This window comes from Anomaloglossus baeobatrachus, chromosome 2, assembly GCF_048569485.1.
Source record: "Anomaloglossus baeobatrachus isolate aAnoBae1 chromosome 2, aAnoBae1.hap1, whole genome shotgun sequence".
Taxonomy (NCBI): domain Eukaryota; kingdom Metazoa; phylum Chordata; class Amphibia; order Anura; family Aromobatidae; genus Anomaloglossus; species Anomaloglossus baeobatrachus.
Window position 1 is genome coordinate 522518161 of NC_134354.1, and position 20456 is coordinate 522538616.

General features: G+C 49.0%; 2 protein-coding genes across 3 annotated transcripts in view; one reads left to right on the top strand and one right to left on the bottom strand.

Moving 5' to 3' along the window:
- Positions 1-13902, bottom strand: part of LOC142290340 (uncharacterized) — a 78212-nt gene extending 64310 nt beyond the window's left edge. The window contains exon 1 of the mRNA XM_075334300.1: positions 13835-13902. Within this exon, the coding sequence (XP_075190415.1) occupies positions 13835-13861 (27 nt within the window). The 5' untranslated portion in view covers positions 13862-13902. The remainder of the gene's footprint in view (positions 1-13834) is intronic.
- Positions 13903-14112: 210 nt separating this feature from the next.
- MRPS23 (mitochondrial ribosomal protein S23) overlaps positions 14113-20456 on the top strand; it is a 29333-nt gene continuing 22989 nt past the window's right edge. The window contains exons 1-2 of one of the 2 annotated variants that reach the window (XM_075334303.1): positions 14113-14244; positions 15932-16108. In XM_075334303.1, the coding sequence (XP_075190418.1) occupies positions 15945-16108 (164 nt within the window). In that variant the 5' untranslated portion in view covers positions 14113-14244; positions 15932-15944. Of the gene's footprint in view, positions 14245-14470; positions 14553-15931; positions 16109-20456 lie in introns of those variants that run through there. The other variant, XM_075334302.1, reaches the window with a different exon arrangement.

The following is a 20456-nucleotide window of genomic DNA, read 5'->3' on the forward strand; positions in this document are numbered from 1 at the left end:
AGAACTTCCAGAAAAGGGGTAATCAGCCGACAGGTGACCCCCCAGCCTGGAGGCTGTAGTGGAGGCCAAGCCAGGTTTATCCTATCAAAGGCAAGGCTAAGGAAGACAGCAGAAGAAAGAGACACTTAAGAGAAGGGTACCGGCTTTTATTCTCTGAATCACCCAGAAACGGCGGAGGTCCCTGACAGTGGTCCCAGCAGTCCAAGGGTCCCTACAGTACTGTGACAAGAAGGGTGAGTAAAGAACTTGAACTGCACCCTTGGAGTGGTCTCTCTTATTCCAGCTGCATAGACATTCACAAGCACCAACTGTGCCCCGGGGCATTGCTCCACCTGTGGGGAGCAGTACCACCATTGCTGCTATATCATCTCCCCGGAGGCCTCACACAGCAGCGGCGGCTTAATAGCCGCATACCACAGGTGGCGTCACGAACACAAACTTTATTCATCAAGCCACATATACTACTGACACCCACCAGGGCCACGGAGCCGGGCCCAGCCACCACTGACTACCACCGGACTAGTCCGGCCCGGCACCGGGTGTCCCATAGCCCTGGGGTGGGCGAGTCACTGGCTCTGTGAGCCATGGTGGTACAGGCAATGGTAGTAACGCATGGAGACAGGGAAAATCTTGAGGTAGAAATTACGCAGAGGGGGAAAAATAAAAAAAAAAAAAAAAAGAGCTCAGGCCATTTACACACGCAGGTAACTGTCAGTCAAATCAGAGATAATAATTTTACGGTAGACAAAAACTGGGAACCAGACAATGGTGCTGATGTAGCGCCCCTGCGGTCAAGCTACTAAGATCTGCAACCTGGTTCCTGGAGTCCTAGCTCTGACTAAACCTGCACACACCTAAAACAAACAAACACACACACACACACACACACACACACACACCACCACTAGAGAGCATGACAGAGACACAGGTTGAGAGGGTTGGCGTAAAGCCGGCCCAGGAAGTGGAGGTTGCCAAGGAGGTGTAAATCCAACCCTCCTGTATTTAGGTAACTGGAGGGAAGGGGAGGAGTTAGTGGGTGAAAGAGGAGAGAGAGGAGAAGGAAGGAGGAGGACACCCGGCGGGGTGTCAGGTCTGGGTGCGAGGCCTGAGGATCGATCGCACAATGCCCAGGGGAGAAGCAGCTGGCTGCGGGGTCTGCAAGGAACTTTGACAGAGCTGTGCACACAACCGTGTGCAGAACCCGAGGGGAGAAGTAGGAAAGCTTCAAGCCTTCTGCCAGAATCTGCACGGTGAGGAAACTTCCAGAGCTCCTCCTCACCCTCTAGTGGCCCTTCAAGTGTTCCAAGCCAGGAGGGAGCCATGCGACAAGAGAGGTGCATGGAGGGGCCCATAGCCAGGCTACACGGACATAACCGGGACAAAGGGAACCAGGAATCTGTCCCCAGCACCAGGGGAGTGTAACCTGTGAGTAAATCATCAGTAAAGACTCCCTGTTTCACTCAGACTTTGCCTGCTTGCATTCCTTTCAGCCTGCACCTCATCCAGCACCTAGAGGACCCTGGGGTTTACCCTACCTGTGGAGGGGGTTAACACACTCGCTGCTGATTCCATCAGCCCCAGTCCCTCACAAGCAGCAGCGGCGGTTCTACACCCTTAAACGCAACCCGCAGGTGGCGTCACGAACATTAACTTTATTATCCCTTGTAAATAGCCCCGGAATCTTATTAAGCGTCCGCCATTACCCGGGTCCGGGATCACTCGAGTCACCGACCACCCGGATCCGAACAGCTCGGCTGCTCTGGGGAGCGACACTGAGATCAAAAGGAGAAAGGCATCACCAATACAAAAGCACAGTTCTTAAAGCTTTGCTAACAGATCCCCTGGTGTAAAATCAGCTTTTTCTGCCACCAGCTCTGGAGATGAGTGATGCTGTAAATGTGTTGTGTAGAAGGAGGCTCAGCAGCAGCGGAACGGGCTTTTCACTGTCATGAAAACGAAGGGCATCTTGTGTGGCATTTCTTTTGCACGTTTCCAGCAGACGACTCTTTGGCAGTATGTGCAAAAGGAAAATAATCTATGGACGTCCCGATTTGCGTAAACTATGAATTACAGCTCTATAAACACATGAAGCGACATCACCTGCTCATTTGGCACAATCAAAGCCAGCCAGCAATCAGAGGAAGCCTCAAGTTGTCCTCCACCTTCTTGCCACGCTCATAGGTCAGCCATGCCACACCCCAAAGGAGTGGGTATCATCCACCACTACTGCTTGTCGTACGCTCCCAGAGAGCCATTGGTTTGCCAATTAATCTCTCCCCTGACCAAGTTGCTGGTAGTGCAGTTGCCCATGTACCAATATATTGAGTCTGCTGCCCTTTTGAGAAATGATGTGCAGCCTCGCTGGAAGCTACCAACCTGCAATTATTTCTGGCAAAAAAAAGTGCCCAGCCATTGTTCTCCCATGAGGTAGAATGTAGTCTGTGCTCTTAAATTGTATTTGAACCCCAAACTACACTTGACTGAAGATTCCTGAAGCAGCTGGAAAGGGATAATAGAGGAGCCTCACAGCTCTCTGGGTAAATGATTTTAGCAGCAGCAATGCCCACCACAAGTGGACAGGTGGTGAAGCCTTGACACTAGGAGCCATGTCTTTTTCCACAATTTTGCAGCAGTTATCAGCCTCTCCCTACGGAGCCTACTGACAGACATCAGATTCCAAACACTCTTCTCACTCATGCAAGATAAATTGCTGCAGAGCAGTTTTACAGCTTGGCCGCGTGCACACGTCATCTGGTGAGGGTTTCTTTTTTTACCTCAGTATTTATTTTTTAAGCCAAAACCAGAAGTGGTACAATCAGAGGAAAATTATAATTGAATATATGTACACCACTACCCACTCCTGGCTTACATATACTGTAGGTAAAAACTGAAATACTCAAGGTGTACGCCTGGACTAACGTGGATAAGTTACCGCTGTGCGTCAAGCATCAACTTGCTTGTTGGCTGGCTTCCCGTGAACAGCATCTCTGAATTGTCCAGTTTGGTTGCCTTAGGCTAAGTTCACACTTCCGTTGTTTTGCACCAGTCACAATCCGTAGCCTTGAGGAATTACGGTATCCTGCAGGAATCCTGTTTTTCCCCATAGGCTTCTATTAGTGACGGATTGTGACTGATGATGCAGCGTTGCATCCGCTGCGTTGCGGTCAGTCGTTTTTTAACTGACCGCCGGGCGGGAGCAACGCAGCCTGTAACGGTTTTTGAGCAGCGCGACCCGTAGGATTTCGCTGCGCATGCGCTCTCTGGCTCCCCGCCCCCGTAACCAGGATAAACATCGGGTAACCAAGCAATGCGCTTTGGTTAGTTACCCGATATTTACAGTGGTTACGGGTGCAGGGAGCCCGCGCTAAGCTGGTATCCAAGATAAATATCGGGTAACCAAGCAAAAAGTGCTTTGCTTTTAGTTACCCGATATTTACCCTGGATATAGTGTGCAAGGAGGCCGACACTTCACCACTCGGCTCCGCCCCCTCCCGCACTCCGCATGTGTACACACACACACAGACACACACACACACACACACACACACACACACGTCCCCAGCCCTGCAGTCCCCGCGGCACTGACGTCCTCATCTCCACGGCCCCGCTCGGCTCTGCCCCCTCGAGCTCCGCCCCCTCCCGCACTCCGCATGTACACACGCATGTAGACACACTCACTCACCTGTCCCCAGCCATGCAGACCGCGGCACTGACGTCCTCAGCTCCGCCCCCCGAACTCCGCCCCCCGCACACAACGGAGTCCGACAAAGAAATTCTTTTCTTTGTCACCGTTGTCATCCGTTGTACAACGCATCAGTCACATGCGTAAAGCAACGCATGTGACGGATGCAAAACAACGGAAGTGTGAACTTAGCCTTACGGTGGGGCAAAGTTAACTCCACGCATGGCCCATGTCTTGAATTGCGCAACATTTATTTAACAAATATACAAGCTTGAAAAAAAGTTGGTGGCTGTGGCCAGGAAAGTGCCAGCTCATTTCAAAAGATCATATGTGGCAAATGTCAACCTCTCCACTTTGCAAAAAAAAGGCAGCCATCGAGTTTGTAACGACTCAGCCGGATGGAGTTAAACGATGTACAGTGCCTTGCGAAAGTATCGAGCCCCCTTGAATTTTTCAACCTTTTCCCACATTTCAGGCTTCAAACATAAAGATAAAAATGTTAATGTCATGGTGAAGAATCAACAACAAGTGGGACACAATTGTGAAGGTGAATGATATTTATTGCTTATTTTAAACTTTTTAAAAAAATAAATAACTGAAAAGTGGGGCGTGCAATATTATTCGGCCCCTGTACTTTCAGTGCAGCAAACTCTCTCCAGAAGGTCATTGAGGATCTCTGAATGATCCAAAGTTGTCCTAAATGACTGATGATGATGATAAATATAAGACACCTGTGTGTAATCAAGTCACCTGCTCTGTGATCGTCTCAATACTCTGTTTAAGGCCTCCGTCACACTCACGTGCCTCCGGTACGTGTGTGCTTTTTTTTTCACGTACCGGAGACACGGGCCCACGTGTTCCTATGTTTTTTTTTTATTGTTTTGGACACATGTAAGTATTCAGGAACGGAACGTGTGTCTGTTCCGTACTTACGTGTGTCAGTTTTTTAAAACCGCTGACATGTCAGTGTTGCTCCGGCAGCATAGGTGTCACACGGCCCGCACCAGTACCACATGGATGTAGTGTGGATGCAGGCCAGTGTGACACGCGCTGGAGAAAGACACGTGTCAGTGTAAAAATAATAAAAACACATACTCACCTCCACCATTCCTGCAGTCTCTGCCGCGGCTGTCCCCTGCATCCGTCCCCCAGTGATTTTGAACAACGCTTCTCCTTCACTGGGGGCCGGAAGCAGCGTCAGCGGGGCGTGGCTTTGGCCGGACGCCGTCATTCAGCACCACAGACAGCGCCGGATGATGCAGGTAGGCGGGACTTTCCGTTCTCCGTATGTAATAACGTATAACACACGGAGAACACGTACGTGCCACAAAAACTGCACACGGGGGACAAAACCACCCCCTTTAACACGTACGTGACAAAAATGTTACATTTTGTCACGTAAGTATGGCAGAGGCCTAAAGCGCAGATCGCATCATGAAGACCAAGGAATATATATGTGATACTGTTGTGGAGAAGTTTAAAGCCGGATTTGGTTACAAAAAGATTTCCAAAACTTTAAAACATCCCAAGGAGCACTGTGCAAGCGAACATATTGAAATGGAAAGAGTATCATACCACTGCAAATCTACCAAGACCCGGCCATCCCTCAAACATGTCATCTCAAACAAGGAGAGACTGATCAGAAATGCAGCCAAGAGGCCCATGATCACTCTGGATGAACTGCAGAGATCTACAGCTGAGGTGGGAGAGTCTGTCCATAGGACAACAATCAGTCATACACTGCACAAATCTGGCCTTTATGGAAGAGTGGCAAGAAGAAAGCCATTTCTCAAAGATATCCATAAAATGTGTTGTTTAAAACGTTTGTCACAAGCCACCTGGAAGACACCAAACATGTGGAAGATGGTGCTCTGGTCAGATGAAACCAAAAATCAAACTATTTGGGCACAATGCTAAATGATATGTTCGGCGCAAAAGCAAAACAGCTCATCACCCTGAACACACCATCCCTACTGTCAAACATGGTGTTGGCAACAGCATGGTTTGGGCCTGTTTTTCTTCAGCAGGCACAGGGAAGATGGATGGAGCCACATACATGACCATTCTTGAAGAAAACCTGTAGGAGTCTGCAAAAGACCTGAGACTGTGACGGAGATTTGTCTTCCAACAAGACAATGATCCCAAACATAAAGCAAAATCTACAATGGAATGGTTCACAAATAAACGTATCCAGGTGTTAGAATGGCCCAGTCAAAGTCCAGACCTGAATCCAATCGAGAATCTGTGGAAAGAGCTGAAAACTGCTGTTCACAAACGCTCTCCATCCAACCTCACTCAACTTGAGCTGTTTGGAAAGGAAGAATGGGCAAGAATTCAGTCTCTCGATGTGCAAAACTGATAGACACATACCCCAAGCGACTTGCAGCTGTAATCGCACCAAAAGGTAGCGCTACAAAGTATTAACTTAAAGAAGACTAATGATATTGCACGTTTCACTTTTCAGCTTATTTTTTACAAAAGTTTAAAATAAGCAATACATTTCATTCAACTTCACAATTGTGCCCCACTTGTTGTTGATTCTTCATCATAACATTGAAAATGTTTATCTTTATGTTTGAAGCCTGAAATGTGGGAAAAGGTTGAAAAATTCTAGGGGGCCGAATACTTTTGCAAGGCACTGTACACGTTGCAGCATCTGTACAAGCAGTGTAAAATACTGAAGCACTACATCATGCAGAAGGTAAACAGGAGCATGAGTAACTGAGTTCTGACATTGGAAGAAGATGACAGACACTTGTTGCCTACTGAAACCCATATTTATCCTAGAAATCAAACCCACCAAAATTCAAGAGGGAACAGGGGAAGAATATTGCCCTGCTGTGTTGGTTGAGGATCCTCAAGGTCCATGTTACATGCTGAAGAATTTGGAGGAGCATCAGCAGGTGACTATGGAAATGAACATATATACTTGGCACTCCAATATTTGGAAAAAACTTTTTCAATATCTTTTACTACTAGAGAAAAGCCATCTTGATCAGAAAATTACAAAATCGTACAATCCTTTTAGCGATTGGAAAACTAAACATTTGACCAAAAAGTCAGAAATGTTCGGTTGGGATAGGTACATGTACGGTTTGCCGAATTTATCCTCTCCCAGCCCAATCATAGCCATGTCAAATGTTGGCATGGCTGTGATTGGCCAGGGAAATCACTGTAAAAAAGGGAAGCAAAACAGTACATACTTACAGAGTCTCCTGGCGGCTGCCACACTACTTCCAGGGGCGATAATTCTCCCTCATACATATTCACTGTTTTCCCCACCCACCAGTGTCTCTGATTGGATGAGGTCAGACCACACCCCCACCCTCTCTGACGTTATATTGGTGTAAAATGAATAAATAAATAACTGCGAGGTCCCCCTATATATGGATACTAGCACAGATAAAGCCAACGGCTACAAGCTACAGCCCCCAGCCATCCACTTATCTTGGTTGTGTATCAAAATAGGAGGAACCTCAATGAACTCACTGAGGTGACGTCACAGACCTGCATCTCCTCACAGAAAACCGCATTCTTTGTTAACCCCTTCATGACCAACCGATTTTTCACTTTGTTTTTTTTTGTCATTCTTCTTCCGAGAGACGTAACTTTTTTATTTTTAGGTCAATATGGTCATGTGAGTGCTTGTTTTTTGCGGAATGAGCTGTACTTTTAAATGAAAACCATAAGTCTTACCATATAGTGTACTGGAAAACTGCAAACTAATTCCAAATGTGGGAAAAACTGCAAAAAAAGTGCGATAGCACTATTGTTTTTGATATATTTTATTCACTGTGTTCACTATATGGTAAAACTAATGTGTGGGTGTGATGTCTGAGGGTGATGCAAGTTTGTAGACACAAAACATGAATAGGTTTACTTGTATCTAAGGGGTTAAAAAAAAAAATCTGGTTTGTCTGAAAAAAGTGGTGTACGTTTTACGCCATATTCCGTGACCCGTAGCGTCCTTATTTTTCGGGATCGATCACTCAGTGACTGTTTTTTTTTGCGTCTCAGGCTGCCGTTTTGAATGGTACGATTTTTGTGCAGATGCTTTTCCCACATTTCAGGCTTCAAACAAAGATAAAAATGTTCATGTTATGGTGAAGAATCAACAACAAGTGGGACACAATTGTGAAGTTGAATGACATTTATTGCTTATTTTAAAAACTTTTATAAAAAAAATTCAAGGGGGCCGAATACTTTTGCTAGACACTAAGTTTTATTTTTTTTACATTTTTTAAAACTTTTTTAAAGGGGACTATATGGATCAGCAATCTGATCGCTCTTCCATATCTGCTGATCACAGCTATACAGCTGTAAAAAGCAGATATGCTGCTAATCTGTCTCACCCAGCTCTCGGCTGTGTGAGGCAGGAAGTGAGTCATGTGAGCTACAGGAGTCATCACATGACTCTGTGCTACCATGACAACTACCGGAAGTCACGTGATCACGTCATGTGACTTCCGGTATCGGCCGCTGAGTGACATTACAGCGCAATTTCAGGGGTTAAAAGGCGCGGGCGGATAAGGATTCCGCTCGTGCCTGCCAGTCACATATCTCAGCTGTAAAAATCAGCGGATATGTGCGCCGATCGCTGCAAGCTGCTTGCAGCAGACCACGAGCAGTAACACTGACCGCTAGGACGTAAGATTACTGCCCGCGGTCGTGAAGGGGTTAAGAGATGAAGATTTGGTGCTGAAATTCTTACACCATATTCCTGCACCCAATCTACACCTTCTGGGGGAAAAAAAAAACATTGTATCAATACAAAAGCATAATGGATGCGGTTTTGATGCAATTTGTTTTGTCAGATGTAGATTGGGTGCAGGAATATGATGAAAATCTTCAAGCACCAGATCTGCATCTCGTCAAAAATAGAAAGAAAAAAAAAAAAAAAAAAAAAAAGTCCAAAAATAGTTTTAATGCAGTTTCGGTGCAGTTTTCTGACAGGAGGTGCATATTTGGTGCTGTCAGACATCCATGCCCACTTTGCAGTTATGTGCAGCAACTGATTAAAGCCCTGTACGCAGTTACCGTTTTTTCCTGCGGTTTTGCTGCATGTTTCGCTGCAGAAAATGTTCATAACATCTCTGCAGTGATTCACCAGCAAAACCTATGGAAAAAAAAAAAAATGCTGTGCGCACTATGCGGATTTTGACAGCTGCATGTTTTGCTGTGGGATTCCCGCAGCAAAAACAATTGCATGTCACTACTTTTCTGCACGTCGCTGCGGGATTTCACTCCATTGACTGCAATGTAATTGTGAAATCCCGCAGGGAATAACGCAGGCAGCAAATTCTGTGCGGTTCATTGCGTTTTCCTGCGTTATTCCCTGCGGTATACCTGCGGTAATGTACATCGCTGCCTGCGGTTTGCAGGGAAGTGATGTCATTATGACAGGAAGAGGAAGCGGAGCAGAGAGTAAACACACACAGATCACAGACATAGAACACACACATCACACTCACACACAAACATATAGAATACAAATAGAAAGCAAACGGAAATATAGAAAGAAAAAAAAAAACAAAAAAAAAAAACGTGGGCTCTGCTGTATTTTTACCTTCCAGCCGAGGTAAACACACAGTGGTGGCCCGGTATTCTCAGGCTGTGGAGGGCGAGGGGCAGGGTTAATGTCCCCCGCCTCCCTCCCACCTCCCGCAGCCGAGAATATCAGCCTCAGCTGCCCTGGGACTGTCGCATCCATTGTGCGGCAGTACCGGAGTGTCCCCAGCTCTTCTAGATGCCGTGATGCGTTGGCGATCCAGGTAATAAGGAGTTAATGGCGGCGGATCGCCGGCACTAAGTCCAGGCTTGATCATGGCAGCGTCTATGAGACAGCTGACATGATCAACCCGTAAGTAAAGTGAAAAAACACACACCGAAAAATCATTTATTTTAAATAAAACACAAAAAAGCTCCTGGTTCACCCGTTTATTAACCACCCCGAAACACACCGCTCCGGCATAATCCACGTCCTGCAATGCTTGCATCCAGCCGCGACTGACACAGACACCGCTGAATGCAGCCTCGCAGCGAGACAGCAGAGGTAACTCCAGGGCATTTCCCACGGCCGGTAATGTGAACTCACTACCGACCGTGAGAAATGCAGCGTGTGCTCACAGGGACTATCTATACCTCTATCTAACTATCTCTCTATCTGCTATCTAAGGAAATTACTTTTTTTTTTTCAATGTGCTTTATTGCATTGAATGAATTAAAGCACATGTACCAACCTGCACGCGGCAAAACCGCGAACAATACCGCGGTAAAACCGCAGCAAACCACAGCAAACCGCATGCGGTTTTTGGGTGCGGTTTGCCGCGTTTTTTTTTACCGCGGGTGCGGTAATCTTTCAATGCCTGCGGAATTTTCTTGAGAAAATTCCATTTTCCAGTGCGCACAAAGCCTTAAAGTCCAACGGGTATGTTGAAGCTGGTAATCAACTATTGCCCTCTGCTGCTCACTAAGCCATGTATAATGATATTGAGTTGCAGCATGTAGGCAGGTCACAAAGCATTCGGTGAGGTGGCAATTGAAAGCAGTGCTGCAACACTGCCAGACCGGGACAGCAGTAGGTGACTTTCTAAAATGGGTGCAGACGCAGCGTACCTTGACAAGTAATTCTGGCAAGTCTGTGTAGGATTTGAGAAACCATTGGACAACCAAGTTAAGCACGTGGGTCAGGCATGGAATGTGGTAAAAGTTGTCAAGATTCAGAGCAGTCACAGTGTTCCGCCTATTGTTGCACACGACCAGGCCTGGTTCTAGGTTCAGCGGCGAGAGCCACTGATCGGTTTGGTCTTTCAGACCTTTCCAAAGCTCTGCTGCGGTGTGTGGTTTATCATCTAAAGAGATGAGTTTCAGCAGAGCATGTTGCCGCTTGCCCAGGTGGTGCTGCAGATCTCACAGCTTGGGACTAATGGGAGGATGATTCAGCTGAGGATGAAGAGCAGGAGCGTGCACAGGAACTGGCATACGAAGAGAGGGATTAGGCCGGTTTCACACATCCGGCTTTTTGCCGTTTTGCCGGATGCGGCGCTCTCCCGTACAGTTAATACAGTACAGTGACAGCGCTGTAACTTCCGGGTCACATGCGCCGGTCACATGACAGCATGTGACCGGCGCTTGTTGCGCTGTCACTGTACTGTATTAACTGTACGGGAGAGCGCCGCATCCGGCAAAACGGCAAAAAGCCGGATGTGTGAAACCGGCCTTATAGGATGTTAACTTAAATCCTTCAGGTCATCAATGTCATCACCAGCGTCATTCAAGTACCCGCCCATAATCTCGCGCCTGCGCAATACAATCACCGGCACTAAGAATTTGAACTGTGCTCAGTCCCGCGATACTGCCACTGGGCATGCACAAGATTATGGGCGGCTACTTGGATGACGCTAGTGATGACATTGTCATCACTAGCGTCATCCAAGTAGCGACCCATAATCTCGCTCATGCCCAGTGGCAGTATCGCTGGACAGCACTGTTTTCAAATCGCGAGAGCTGGTGATGTTATTGCGCATGCGCGAGATTATGGGCGGCTATTTGGATGACGCTGGTGATGACATTGTCATCACCAGCTTCATTCAAGTACCCACCCATAATCTCACTCCTGCGCAATACGATCACCGGCGCTCGCAATTTGAGCTGTGCTCAGTCCTGCGATACTGCCACTGGGCATGTGCAATACTTCAGTAAAACTGAGTAACATGAGAGCGGCGGAGTCATCTGTCAATCAACACTGGGGGACGGCGAACAGCGGCAGGAGGGGGAATAACGGGCGCAATACTGCCCGCCCCCGTGGCCAGAAAACCTCATTAGCATACCAAAAGGTAAGATTTTATAAAGTGTTTATGTAGGTCTGAAAGGGGGGCCAGTAGCAAGATGAACCTTTCTAGAATGCAGCCCAGGAGCTGCAGAAGAGGATTCTTTTAGTTTAATAGCGAAATTTCAGGTGACAGGTTCCCTTTAAGCGAGTATCAAGGAACAATAGTGCGGTTTAAGAATTCTCCCTTTAAAATGGCATTTAGGTGAAGGCAGCACCAGGTAACTGAAAGCTATCAAGCCTGTAAATGTTATGCACAGAGCAAGTCTTAGCTCTGTCACATCAGACGAAAAAAGGCATTCAAGAAAAACTACACCAAGCAGCCTAGGGTCACAGCCCAGGAATCAGGCTTTCTTGCCCTATGTTATGCTGCTCTCAGAATATATAGCAAAAACCTGCTGACAGAGTCCATTTAAATAGGCTGCTGATCCACAACTGGTTTTCCCTAGTCAGATGAGGTTACTTGGGTATTAAAAGGGGTGGTTCACCCATATTCATTATTGGCCACAATGATATTTTGTTGAGAAACAAGGTTTCACTCAAATACCTTGTGTTGCCAATAGTGCCTGTGAGTGGCGCTATTGTGGACCGCTCTTCCCAATTGCCTGACCCCCGGGCTCCGTGACCTCGGGGATCCGGTAATGTCACATCAACTTCCTGCTCACCTGACATCACCGCGGCCGGCTCCGGTCCCCGTGAGTCACTGGGCTGTGGGCGGAGTTTCCCCGCTTATCACAGCCCAGTGTCACAGTGCAGCACCTCCCTGCTCACTCCTCTTTCACTGCAGAGCACAGAAGCAGGAGCGATGCTGGGCTGTGATGAGCAGTGAAACTCCACCCACAGCCCAGTCACTCAGAGACTGGGGCCGGCTGCAGTGATGTCGGGTGAGCAGGAAGTTGACGTGACATCACCGGATCCCTGAGGTCACGAAGCCCGGGGGGGGGGGGTCAGGCGATGGGGGAAGAGCGGTCCGCAATACCACCGCTCTCAGGCACTATTGACAACACAAAGAATTTGAGAGAAACCTAGTTTCTCAAGAGTATATCGATGTGGCCAATAATAAATATGGGTGAACCACTTCTTTAAAGAAGCACTGAAATTATGTTAGCAGAATATACTCACCATTGTCGTCTTCTCAGTTATCCAGCTCCTCTGCTGAGCCACGTGACAGCGATTAACAATCTCCGGATAGCAAACTGTTCTGTGGAACCAGAGACCGCAGTGTGATCAGGAAAGTCAGAATCAGTCATGTGACTCAGAAGAGGAGCGGGACAGCACTGGATAATGGAGAAGACTGCAATCAGGGGTATATTAATACACTGACAAGAGACACGTTTAGGGAAGAAAAAATATGTACTGGGAGTGCTGCATTATGTGCGCACATGTGCGTATTGCATGCAGTTACGCTGCGTTCTGCATAACTGCATGCGTGCTGCGTCTATGAAGATTGTGCATGAGACGTGCGCATGTGGCGTATTAGAACGCAGAGATTCGGCTGCTGCCCGAAGCGTGCGTTCTAAGAAGTGACATGTCACTTCTTTCGTGCGGTTTGCATGCTGTCTATAGGGAGAGGCAGCATGCAGAGCGCACAAGTTCTGCAGGCACCAGGCGCTTCAGAACGGAGCTTTTCAGCTGCGCTCTGAAGCGGACCTTTTGTGTGTGGTGCAGAGCGCACATGTGCGCACATAGCCTAACTGCGTGCGTTACAGCGCAAAAAGAGGGTTTGATTCTAGTGATGAGTGAGCACTACCGTCCTCTGTACTGTGACTAGCTGGATGCTCGAATGGGCACAGCTCGAGTATAATGGAAGTCAACGGGGAACTCAAGCATTTTTCCAGGAAATAGTCTGTGAAAATGCTCGAGCTCCCCATTGCCTTCCATTATACTCGAGCTCTCGAGTCTCACCCATCCAAGCATCCAACTGGTCATTGCGAGACCAGAGCATGGCGGTGCTCGCCATCACTAGTCAGTAGCACGGGTCACAATGCTGCTCAGGTATATTCTGGCCACTGCAGGTGCAATATTGCGATTTGTGGCAAGTACACAGCATGAAGTAATGCTCTTATTGAACATTTCTCTCACTGAGAGCAATCAACTATTGAAATTGGGCAGCCATCAAATTCTAAGCAATCCATTCCCCTCCACTGTGTAGCCTGACCCCACACACCAACTGAGGCCGTCCTGTGGGCGACCCTTCAGCTTCACAGCCCAATGTATCCCCTCCACATTGTCAGTCACCTCCCCTCAGTGGCTGCTCTGAGGGGGGCAGACACACAGCAGAGGCTCCTCTACATGGCGCCGGAGAGCTGGCGGCCTATTATTACCTTGGCCTCTCCGGACGAGCCCCTCATCTCCAGTGTCTGGCTGCGACGGGTACCGAGCCCTAAGCTGGGAATCGTGAGCGGAAATACAAACTTCCAGCCAGCGCGCTCTCATTGGCTGGAGGATCTAAGCACGTGAACATGACGTCACTGGTCAACGTCTCCTGATTGGTGGCTTGTCAAGGTCACATGTTTATGATTTGGATATGCTGGTCTCTGGCGCAGCGGTGACAGCCAGATGTGTGATGTTGGGGACGTAGCCTGAGCGCCTCTTTCCATACATAATCGATATAATCAGACCTTTCCTATGATCAGTATAACGTTCCATTTCATCACGGGGTGAGCGCTTCACACCACCCGAAAACATTCCCGACGGTCGGATTGCTCTGCATTTGATGAATCCGCCTGCTTCGGTAATGAGCCTCTCGTCCATCCTGTTGCGCTTAGGTTGCACTCGTACTAAAAGTGCACTGCCGTAAAGACATGGTCAAAGTGCTGTGAACAGTAACAGTAGCGTAATTGCTGTTCTACAATAATCACAAGCATTGCTTGCTCCACACTGAACTTTGGGCAATTGTCTCCAGTATTAAATATGGCCGCTGTGTGTTCAGTCGCCAGTCCATGTTGTAGATGACCGATGCTTGGATTTGACGGTCCCGACGCCGGTCATACGCAGCATGGCTGGCAGCAGACTGGAGAAGCTGGGCACTGTGTTCACCAGGTACGTAATGTGCCCTGTGGGGTGATGCACTGCTCGGGGCTTATTAATAACCAGCTTTATGTCCTTGTATCTGGTTAGAGATGGTTTTTTATTATATTTTATAATGGATTACTTTAAATATGTAATGTAGTCATACTTCTTTTTCATCCTATGAAGTTCGCTTTTGACCTTACCTTTACGGACGGACCTAGGGCTGCCTGACCACGGCAGACCGAAGGATCTAGGGCTGCTTGACCACAGCGGGCCGACGGACCTAGGGCTGCTTGACCGCGGCGGGCCGACGGACCTAGCGCTGCCTGACAGCGGCTGGCCGACGGACCTAGCGCTGCCTGACAGCGGCTGGCCGACGGACCTAGCGCTGCCTGACAGCGGCTGGCCGACGGACCTAGCGCTGCCTGACAGCGGCGGGCCGACGGACCTAGCGCTGCCTGACAGCGGCGGGCCGACGGACCTAGCGCTGCCTGACAGCGGCGGGCCGACTGACCTAGCGCTGCCTGACAGCGGCGGGCCGACTGACCTAGCGCTGCCTGACAGCGGCGGGCCGACGGACCTAGCGCTGCCTGACAGCGGCGGGCCGACGGACCTAGCGCTGCCTGACAGCGGCGGGCCGACTGACCTAGCGCTGCCTGACAGCGGCGGGCCGACTGACCTAGCGCTGCCTGACAGCGGCGGGCCGACTGACCTAGCGCTGCCTGACAGCAGCGGGCCGACTGACCTAGCGCTGCCTGACAGCGGCGGGCCGACTGACCTAGCGCTGCCTGACAGCGGCGGACCCAGGGCTGCCTGACAGGGGCGGACCCTGGGCTGCCTGACAGGGGCGGACCCTGGGCTGCCTGACAGGGGCGGACCCTGGGCTGCCTGACAGCGGCGGACCCTGCAGTCCCAGGTGAGGCGCTTGGTCGCAGGAAAATACCTTTCACCAGTGCACAGTTAGCATAGGGAGCATGTTTCACAGAGGCTGAGCTCAAACCCAGAGGTTGGCTTGGGTTACTTAGGACACTGATAAGGGCTTGTTGCTGGCTGGAAACATGTTCTACAGTCATGGTATCTGTCGTCTGAAGGAGCATAGTCTGTGACTACACAGTATACCAGCGGAGATTCACAACTTTTGATTGTCCCACAGTTTTTGTGACAGTGGGTACCGCCTCTTACGGGGGTTCTGGTCCTGGTTTGGAATCTTCTGGACTGGGGATGCCTCATTTTGACCATTTACTCGGAGTTGCTGTAAAACTGTGGACGAAGGAAATAAAAATAATTGCTTTGTTAACCTGCCTAGGTGATTTATTACAAGACACAACATCAGATTTACATGTACCTATCTCTGTGTGACTGCACACGTATTTGGTCAATTATTTGTAATTGTGGCCCGTGTTTCATAGAACACGAGATCTCATGCGTGCCGGAGTAATAAAGCAAAAGGAGAAGCCCATCTGGTACGATGTGTACGCTGCCTTTCCACCAAAGCGAGAACCAACCTATGAGAAACCGCTAAACCGCAGGAACAAGCTGCCGGATAATGTGCCGGAAATTCTGTACAGTGAAGACATCATACGCGCGTAAGTTTATTAACTGCTATATATGGGTTGGGCATACACAAAGTAAGTAAAATAGGCGCCATCTAGTTGATAAACTGCTGCTAGGATGGGTCAGTTATTAGAGCACTGTTCAGAAACGAAAAAAACTCAAGTTCTATTAAAAATAATTCCTTTATTGATATGTATTAAAATTGAAAAAACACCCAGTTGTTATAAACACACACAGGGACAACTGAGAGGAGGAGCTAAATATATGGGATCCCTGTAGTGCCCTATGGGACCTTGCTCTTACCTGCCAACGGAGGGTGTGACACCGTAAATGTTTTGGGGCTTAGCATATGATCTTTCTGTCCTGTATGGCTTATTTCTGATTGGAAGCTATCATTTTTTGCTTACAGTGTGATTTATCAACACTTTGTGCATTATACATTCCAACATTGATATATATCCATCTATAGTGTAATTATAATCTTAATTCACTAACTATATAGGGCACAGTGTGGGTAAGCCGACGTGGAACAGGGGCACCCAAAACATTTACGGTGTCACACCCTCCGTTGGCAAGTAGGAGCAGGGTCCCTTAGGGCACTACAGGGATCACATATATTTAGCTCCTCCTCTCACGTGTCCTTGTGTGTTTATAACCACTGGGTGTTTTTTCAATTTTAATATATATCAATAAAGGAATTATTTTTAATAGAACTTGAGGTTTTTAGTTTCTGTATAATTGACTCAGTTCGGTCATATTTTATACGGCTTTTTTTTTAGAGCACTGTTCACATGATGTCAGTGCTGCAGTCCATAACATATGCTAGCCCAAGATTTAAAGGGAACCTGTCATCAGAAATTTCGCCCAAAAGCTAAAAGATTCCCCCTCTGCAGCTCCTGGGCTGCATTCTAGGAAGGTCCCTGTTATTATTGTGCCCCATGTGAGACCAAAATAAAGCCTTTATAAAGTTCTACCTTTTTGTATGCAGCTTCTGTAAATGTGTCACGGGGGCGGGCTCTCTGCCGTCCGTTATTCTGCCCCCTGGTCCTGTATGCCGCCCCCATCGCTCCTTTCCATATGTGATGCACCGCCCACTGCTCCAGCCATCCCCGCGCATGCCCAGTGCCAGTCTCACAGGACTGAGCAGTGTGAACGCTGGTGACATGTGCGCAGGCAAGTGATTATGGGCGGGACTGTGACTGTTATCAGCAAGTACCCGGCCATAATCTCGTGAGCGTGCAAACCTCTCCAGCGGTCACACTGAGCTCAGTGTAGATGCTAGACTGTATGGGCTGCTTCCAGGGATGACGTCCCTTTGTCATGTGATAGGGGCGTGTTCAAAACACTATCACATGACAAAGGGACGTCATTCCTGGAAGCAGCCCATACAGTCTAGCATCTACACTGAGCTCAGTGTGAATGCTGGAGAGGTTTGCGCGCTCACGAGATTATGGGCGGGTACTTGCTGATAACAGTCACAGTCCCGCCCATAATCACTTGCCTGCGCACATGTCACCAGCGTTCACACTGCTCAGTCCTGTGAGACTGGCACTGGGCATGCGCGGGGATGGCTGGAGCAGTGGGCGGTGCATCACATATGGAAAGGAGCGATGGGGGCGGCATACAGGACCAGGGGGCAGAATAACGGACGGCAGAGAGCCCGCCCCCGTGACACATTTACAGAAGCTGCATACAAAAAGGTAGAACTTTATAAAGGCTTTATTTTGGTCTCACATGGGGCACAATAATAACAGGGACCTTCCTAGAATGCAGCCCAGGAGCTGCAGAGGGGGAATCTTTTAGCTTTTGGGCGAAATTTCTGATGACAGGTTCCCTTTAAGTGTACATTTTTTTTTTTTTTTTAATTTTATTTTTTATTATGCAGCACCGTGGGGCCAATTGTAAGGGTTTGTCCATTAGTCAACAAACAACCCCTTCAATTTGGTCATGTTGTGACATTAAGTTTGTCACATCCATTACTTAAAGGGGTTGTCCAGTACTTGGACATCCCGTTCTCATTCACCATGTTTGCCCCCGTTTAAAATAACAACACATACTCAATTTGGGCAAACATGGTGAATGAGAACGGGGAGAACGGGTTGTCCAAGTAGTGGACAACCCCTTTAAATGTCACAATGTCCAACATTGGATCCTATGCAACTTTTTTGTTGCAGTCAAAACAACTTGCTAAGGCAACAAGACAGCTTACACTAAAGCGGGCTTTACATGCTACGATATATCGGGCAATATGTCGTCGGGGTCACGTCGTTAGTGACGCACATCTGGCATCATTTGACATATCGTAGCGTGTGACAGCTACGAGCGAGTGTGAACGAGCAAAAATACTCACCTTATCGTTGCTCGTTGACACGTCGCTCATTTTCTAAAAATCAAACGTCCGGTTGTTCATTGTTCCCGAGGCAGCACACATCGCTCTGTGTGACACCCTGGGAACGATGAACTGCAGCTTACCTGCGTCCCGCCGGCAATGCGGCAGAAAGGAGGTGGGCGGGATGTTACATCCCGCTCATCTCCGCCCCTCCGCTTATATTGGCCGGCCGCTGTGTGACGTCGCTGTGACGCCAAACGTCCCTCCCCCTTCAGGAAGTGGATGTTCGCCGCCCACAGCGAGGTCGTTTGGAAGGTAAATACGCGTGACGGGGGGTTACGACTTTGTGCGACACGGGCAACAAATTGCCCATATCGCACAAATGATGGGGTTGGGTGCGATCGCAAATGCGAACGCACGAGAAATTACAGCATGTAAGCAGGCTTAATTCTAACTCAATGTAGCTCTAACAGTGCCATCTTTGACCGTGCAATGATGACCTGGCTAAAGTCGCTATGTAGACCAGCCTAAAATTTTTCTTTCTTTGTCGCTCTATTGGGAGACCCAGACAATTGGGTGTATAGCTACTGCCTCCGGAGGCCACACAAAGTATTACACTTAAAAGTGTAAGGCCCCTCCCCTACTGCCTATACACCCCCCGTGGGATCACGGGCTCCTCAGTTTTCATGCTTTGTGTGAAGGAGGTCAGACATCCACGCATAGCTCCACTGTTTAGTCAGCAGCAGCTGCTGACTTTGTCGGATGGAAGAAAAGAGGGCCCATACTAGGGCCCCCAGCATGCTCCCTTCTCACCCCACTTTTGTTGGCGGTGTTTGTTAAGGTTGAGGTACCCATTGCGGGTACGGAGGCTGGAGCCCACATGCTGTTTTCCTTCCCCATCCCCTTAGGGCTCTGGGTGAAGTGGGATCCTATCGGTCTCCAAGCACAGGAGACCGTGCTCCGTCCACAGCCCCTGGGAATCTGCTGGACGTGGAGATGAGTATCGTCAGGGACAGGACCCTGCTACATTAAGGTACTCTGTGTCCCCGTACAAATCGCGCACACACACTGCAGCATTGCTGGGTGTGTTAGTGCGCCGGGGACAGCAGCGCGACACGCTTGTGCTTTACTCACCGCAGCTTTGCTGCGTGAGTTTATGTATTAGGGACTGCCGCGCCAGCCGCTGCTGGCGGTTTTTTACACTGCGGCGCGGCTGGGACTTGTGGTGCGCCGGGGACTTCCGCGCTGGCCGTGCATATATGACGGCCGCGCTTATAAATCGAGTCCCCGGCTTTTGCGGCCTAGTTCCGTTTCGTTCCCGCCCCCAGGCCTGCCAGTCAGGGGAAGGGCGGGACGCTGGTCAGAACGTCAGCGCTGAGGGCTGGAGTCTGCTTAGCATACTCCACCCCCCTCACTGGGCACAGTGGGACGCCAGTTTCCCGCACTTTGTCTGGGGCACGCCCACGGCCCGCCCCTCTTCATAGGACGCCGGCAGCCATTCCTGTTTGCAGTCTGACTGGAGAGGGGAGACAAGCTCTGGGAGACCCAGACACGGGATTCTGGCGACCACACACCCGCTGGCAGCGGGCGGTAAGAGGCACCTCGGGTGCTGACCCCATTTGTGCCGAAGTGTTCATTTGTACTTTATGCTTGTATGCTATACAGTGCACTGTACGGTCGCTATTCTTGGCTATATACCCTCCTAGATTGCTAGACAACAGCATGTCGTCCGCAAAAAGCAAGGGGGCCAAGACACAGGCTTTCTATGGTACTTGTACCGCATGTGGGGCTGTTCTACCGGCAGGTGCCACTGACCCCCATTGTGTGCAATGCTCGGCCCCTGTAGCACTTGCTCAGCCAGGGTCTCTGCTAGAAGTGGCCCAAGGAGAACCGCCTGTGAACACTGTCCAGGTGACAGGGACGGAGTTTGCAGTTTTTGCTGATAAACTGTCGGTGACTATGTCTAAAATCCTTGAGACTTTGCAGTCCAGACCGGTAGCTCAGACCATGGGCACTGTTGATTCAATGCTCACTGGCCTCCCCCATTTGGA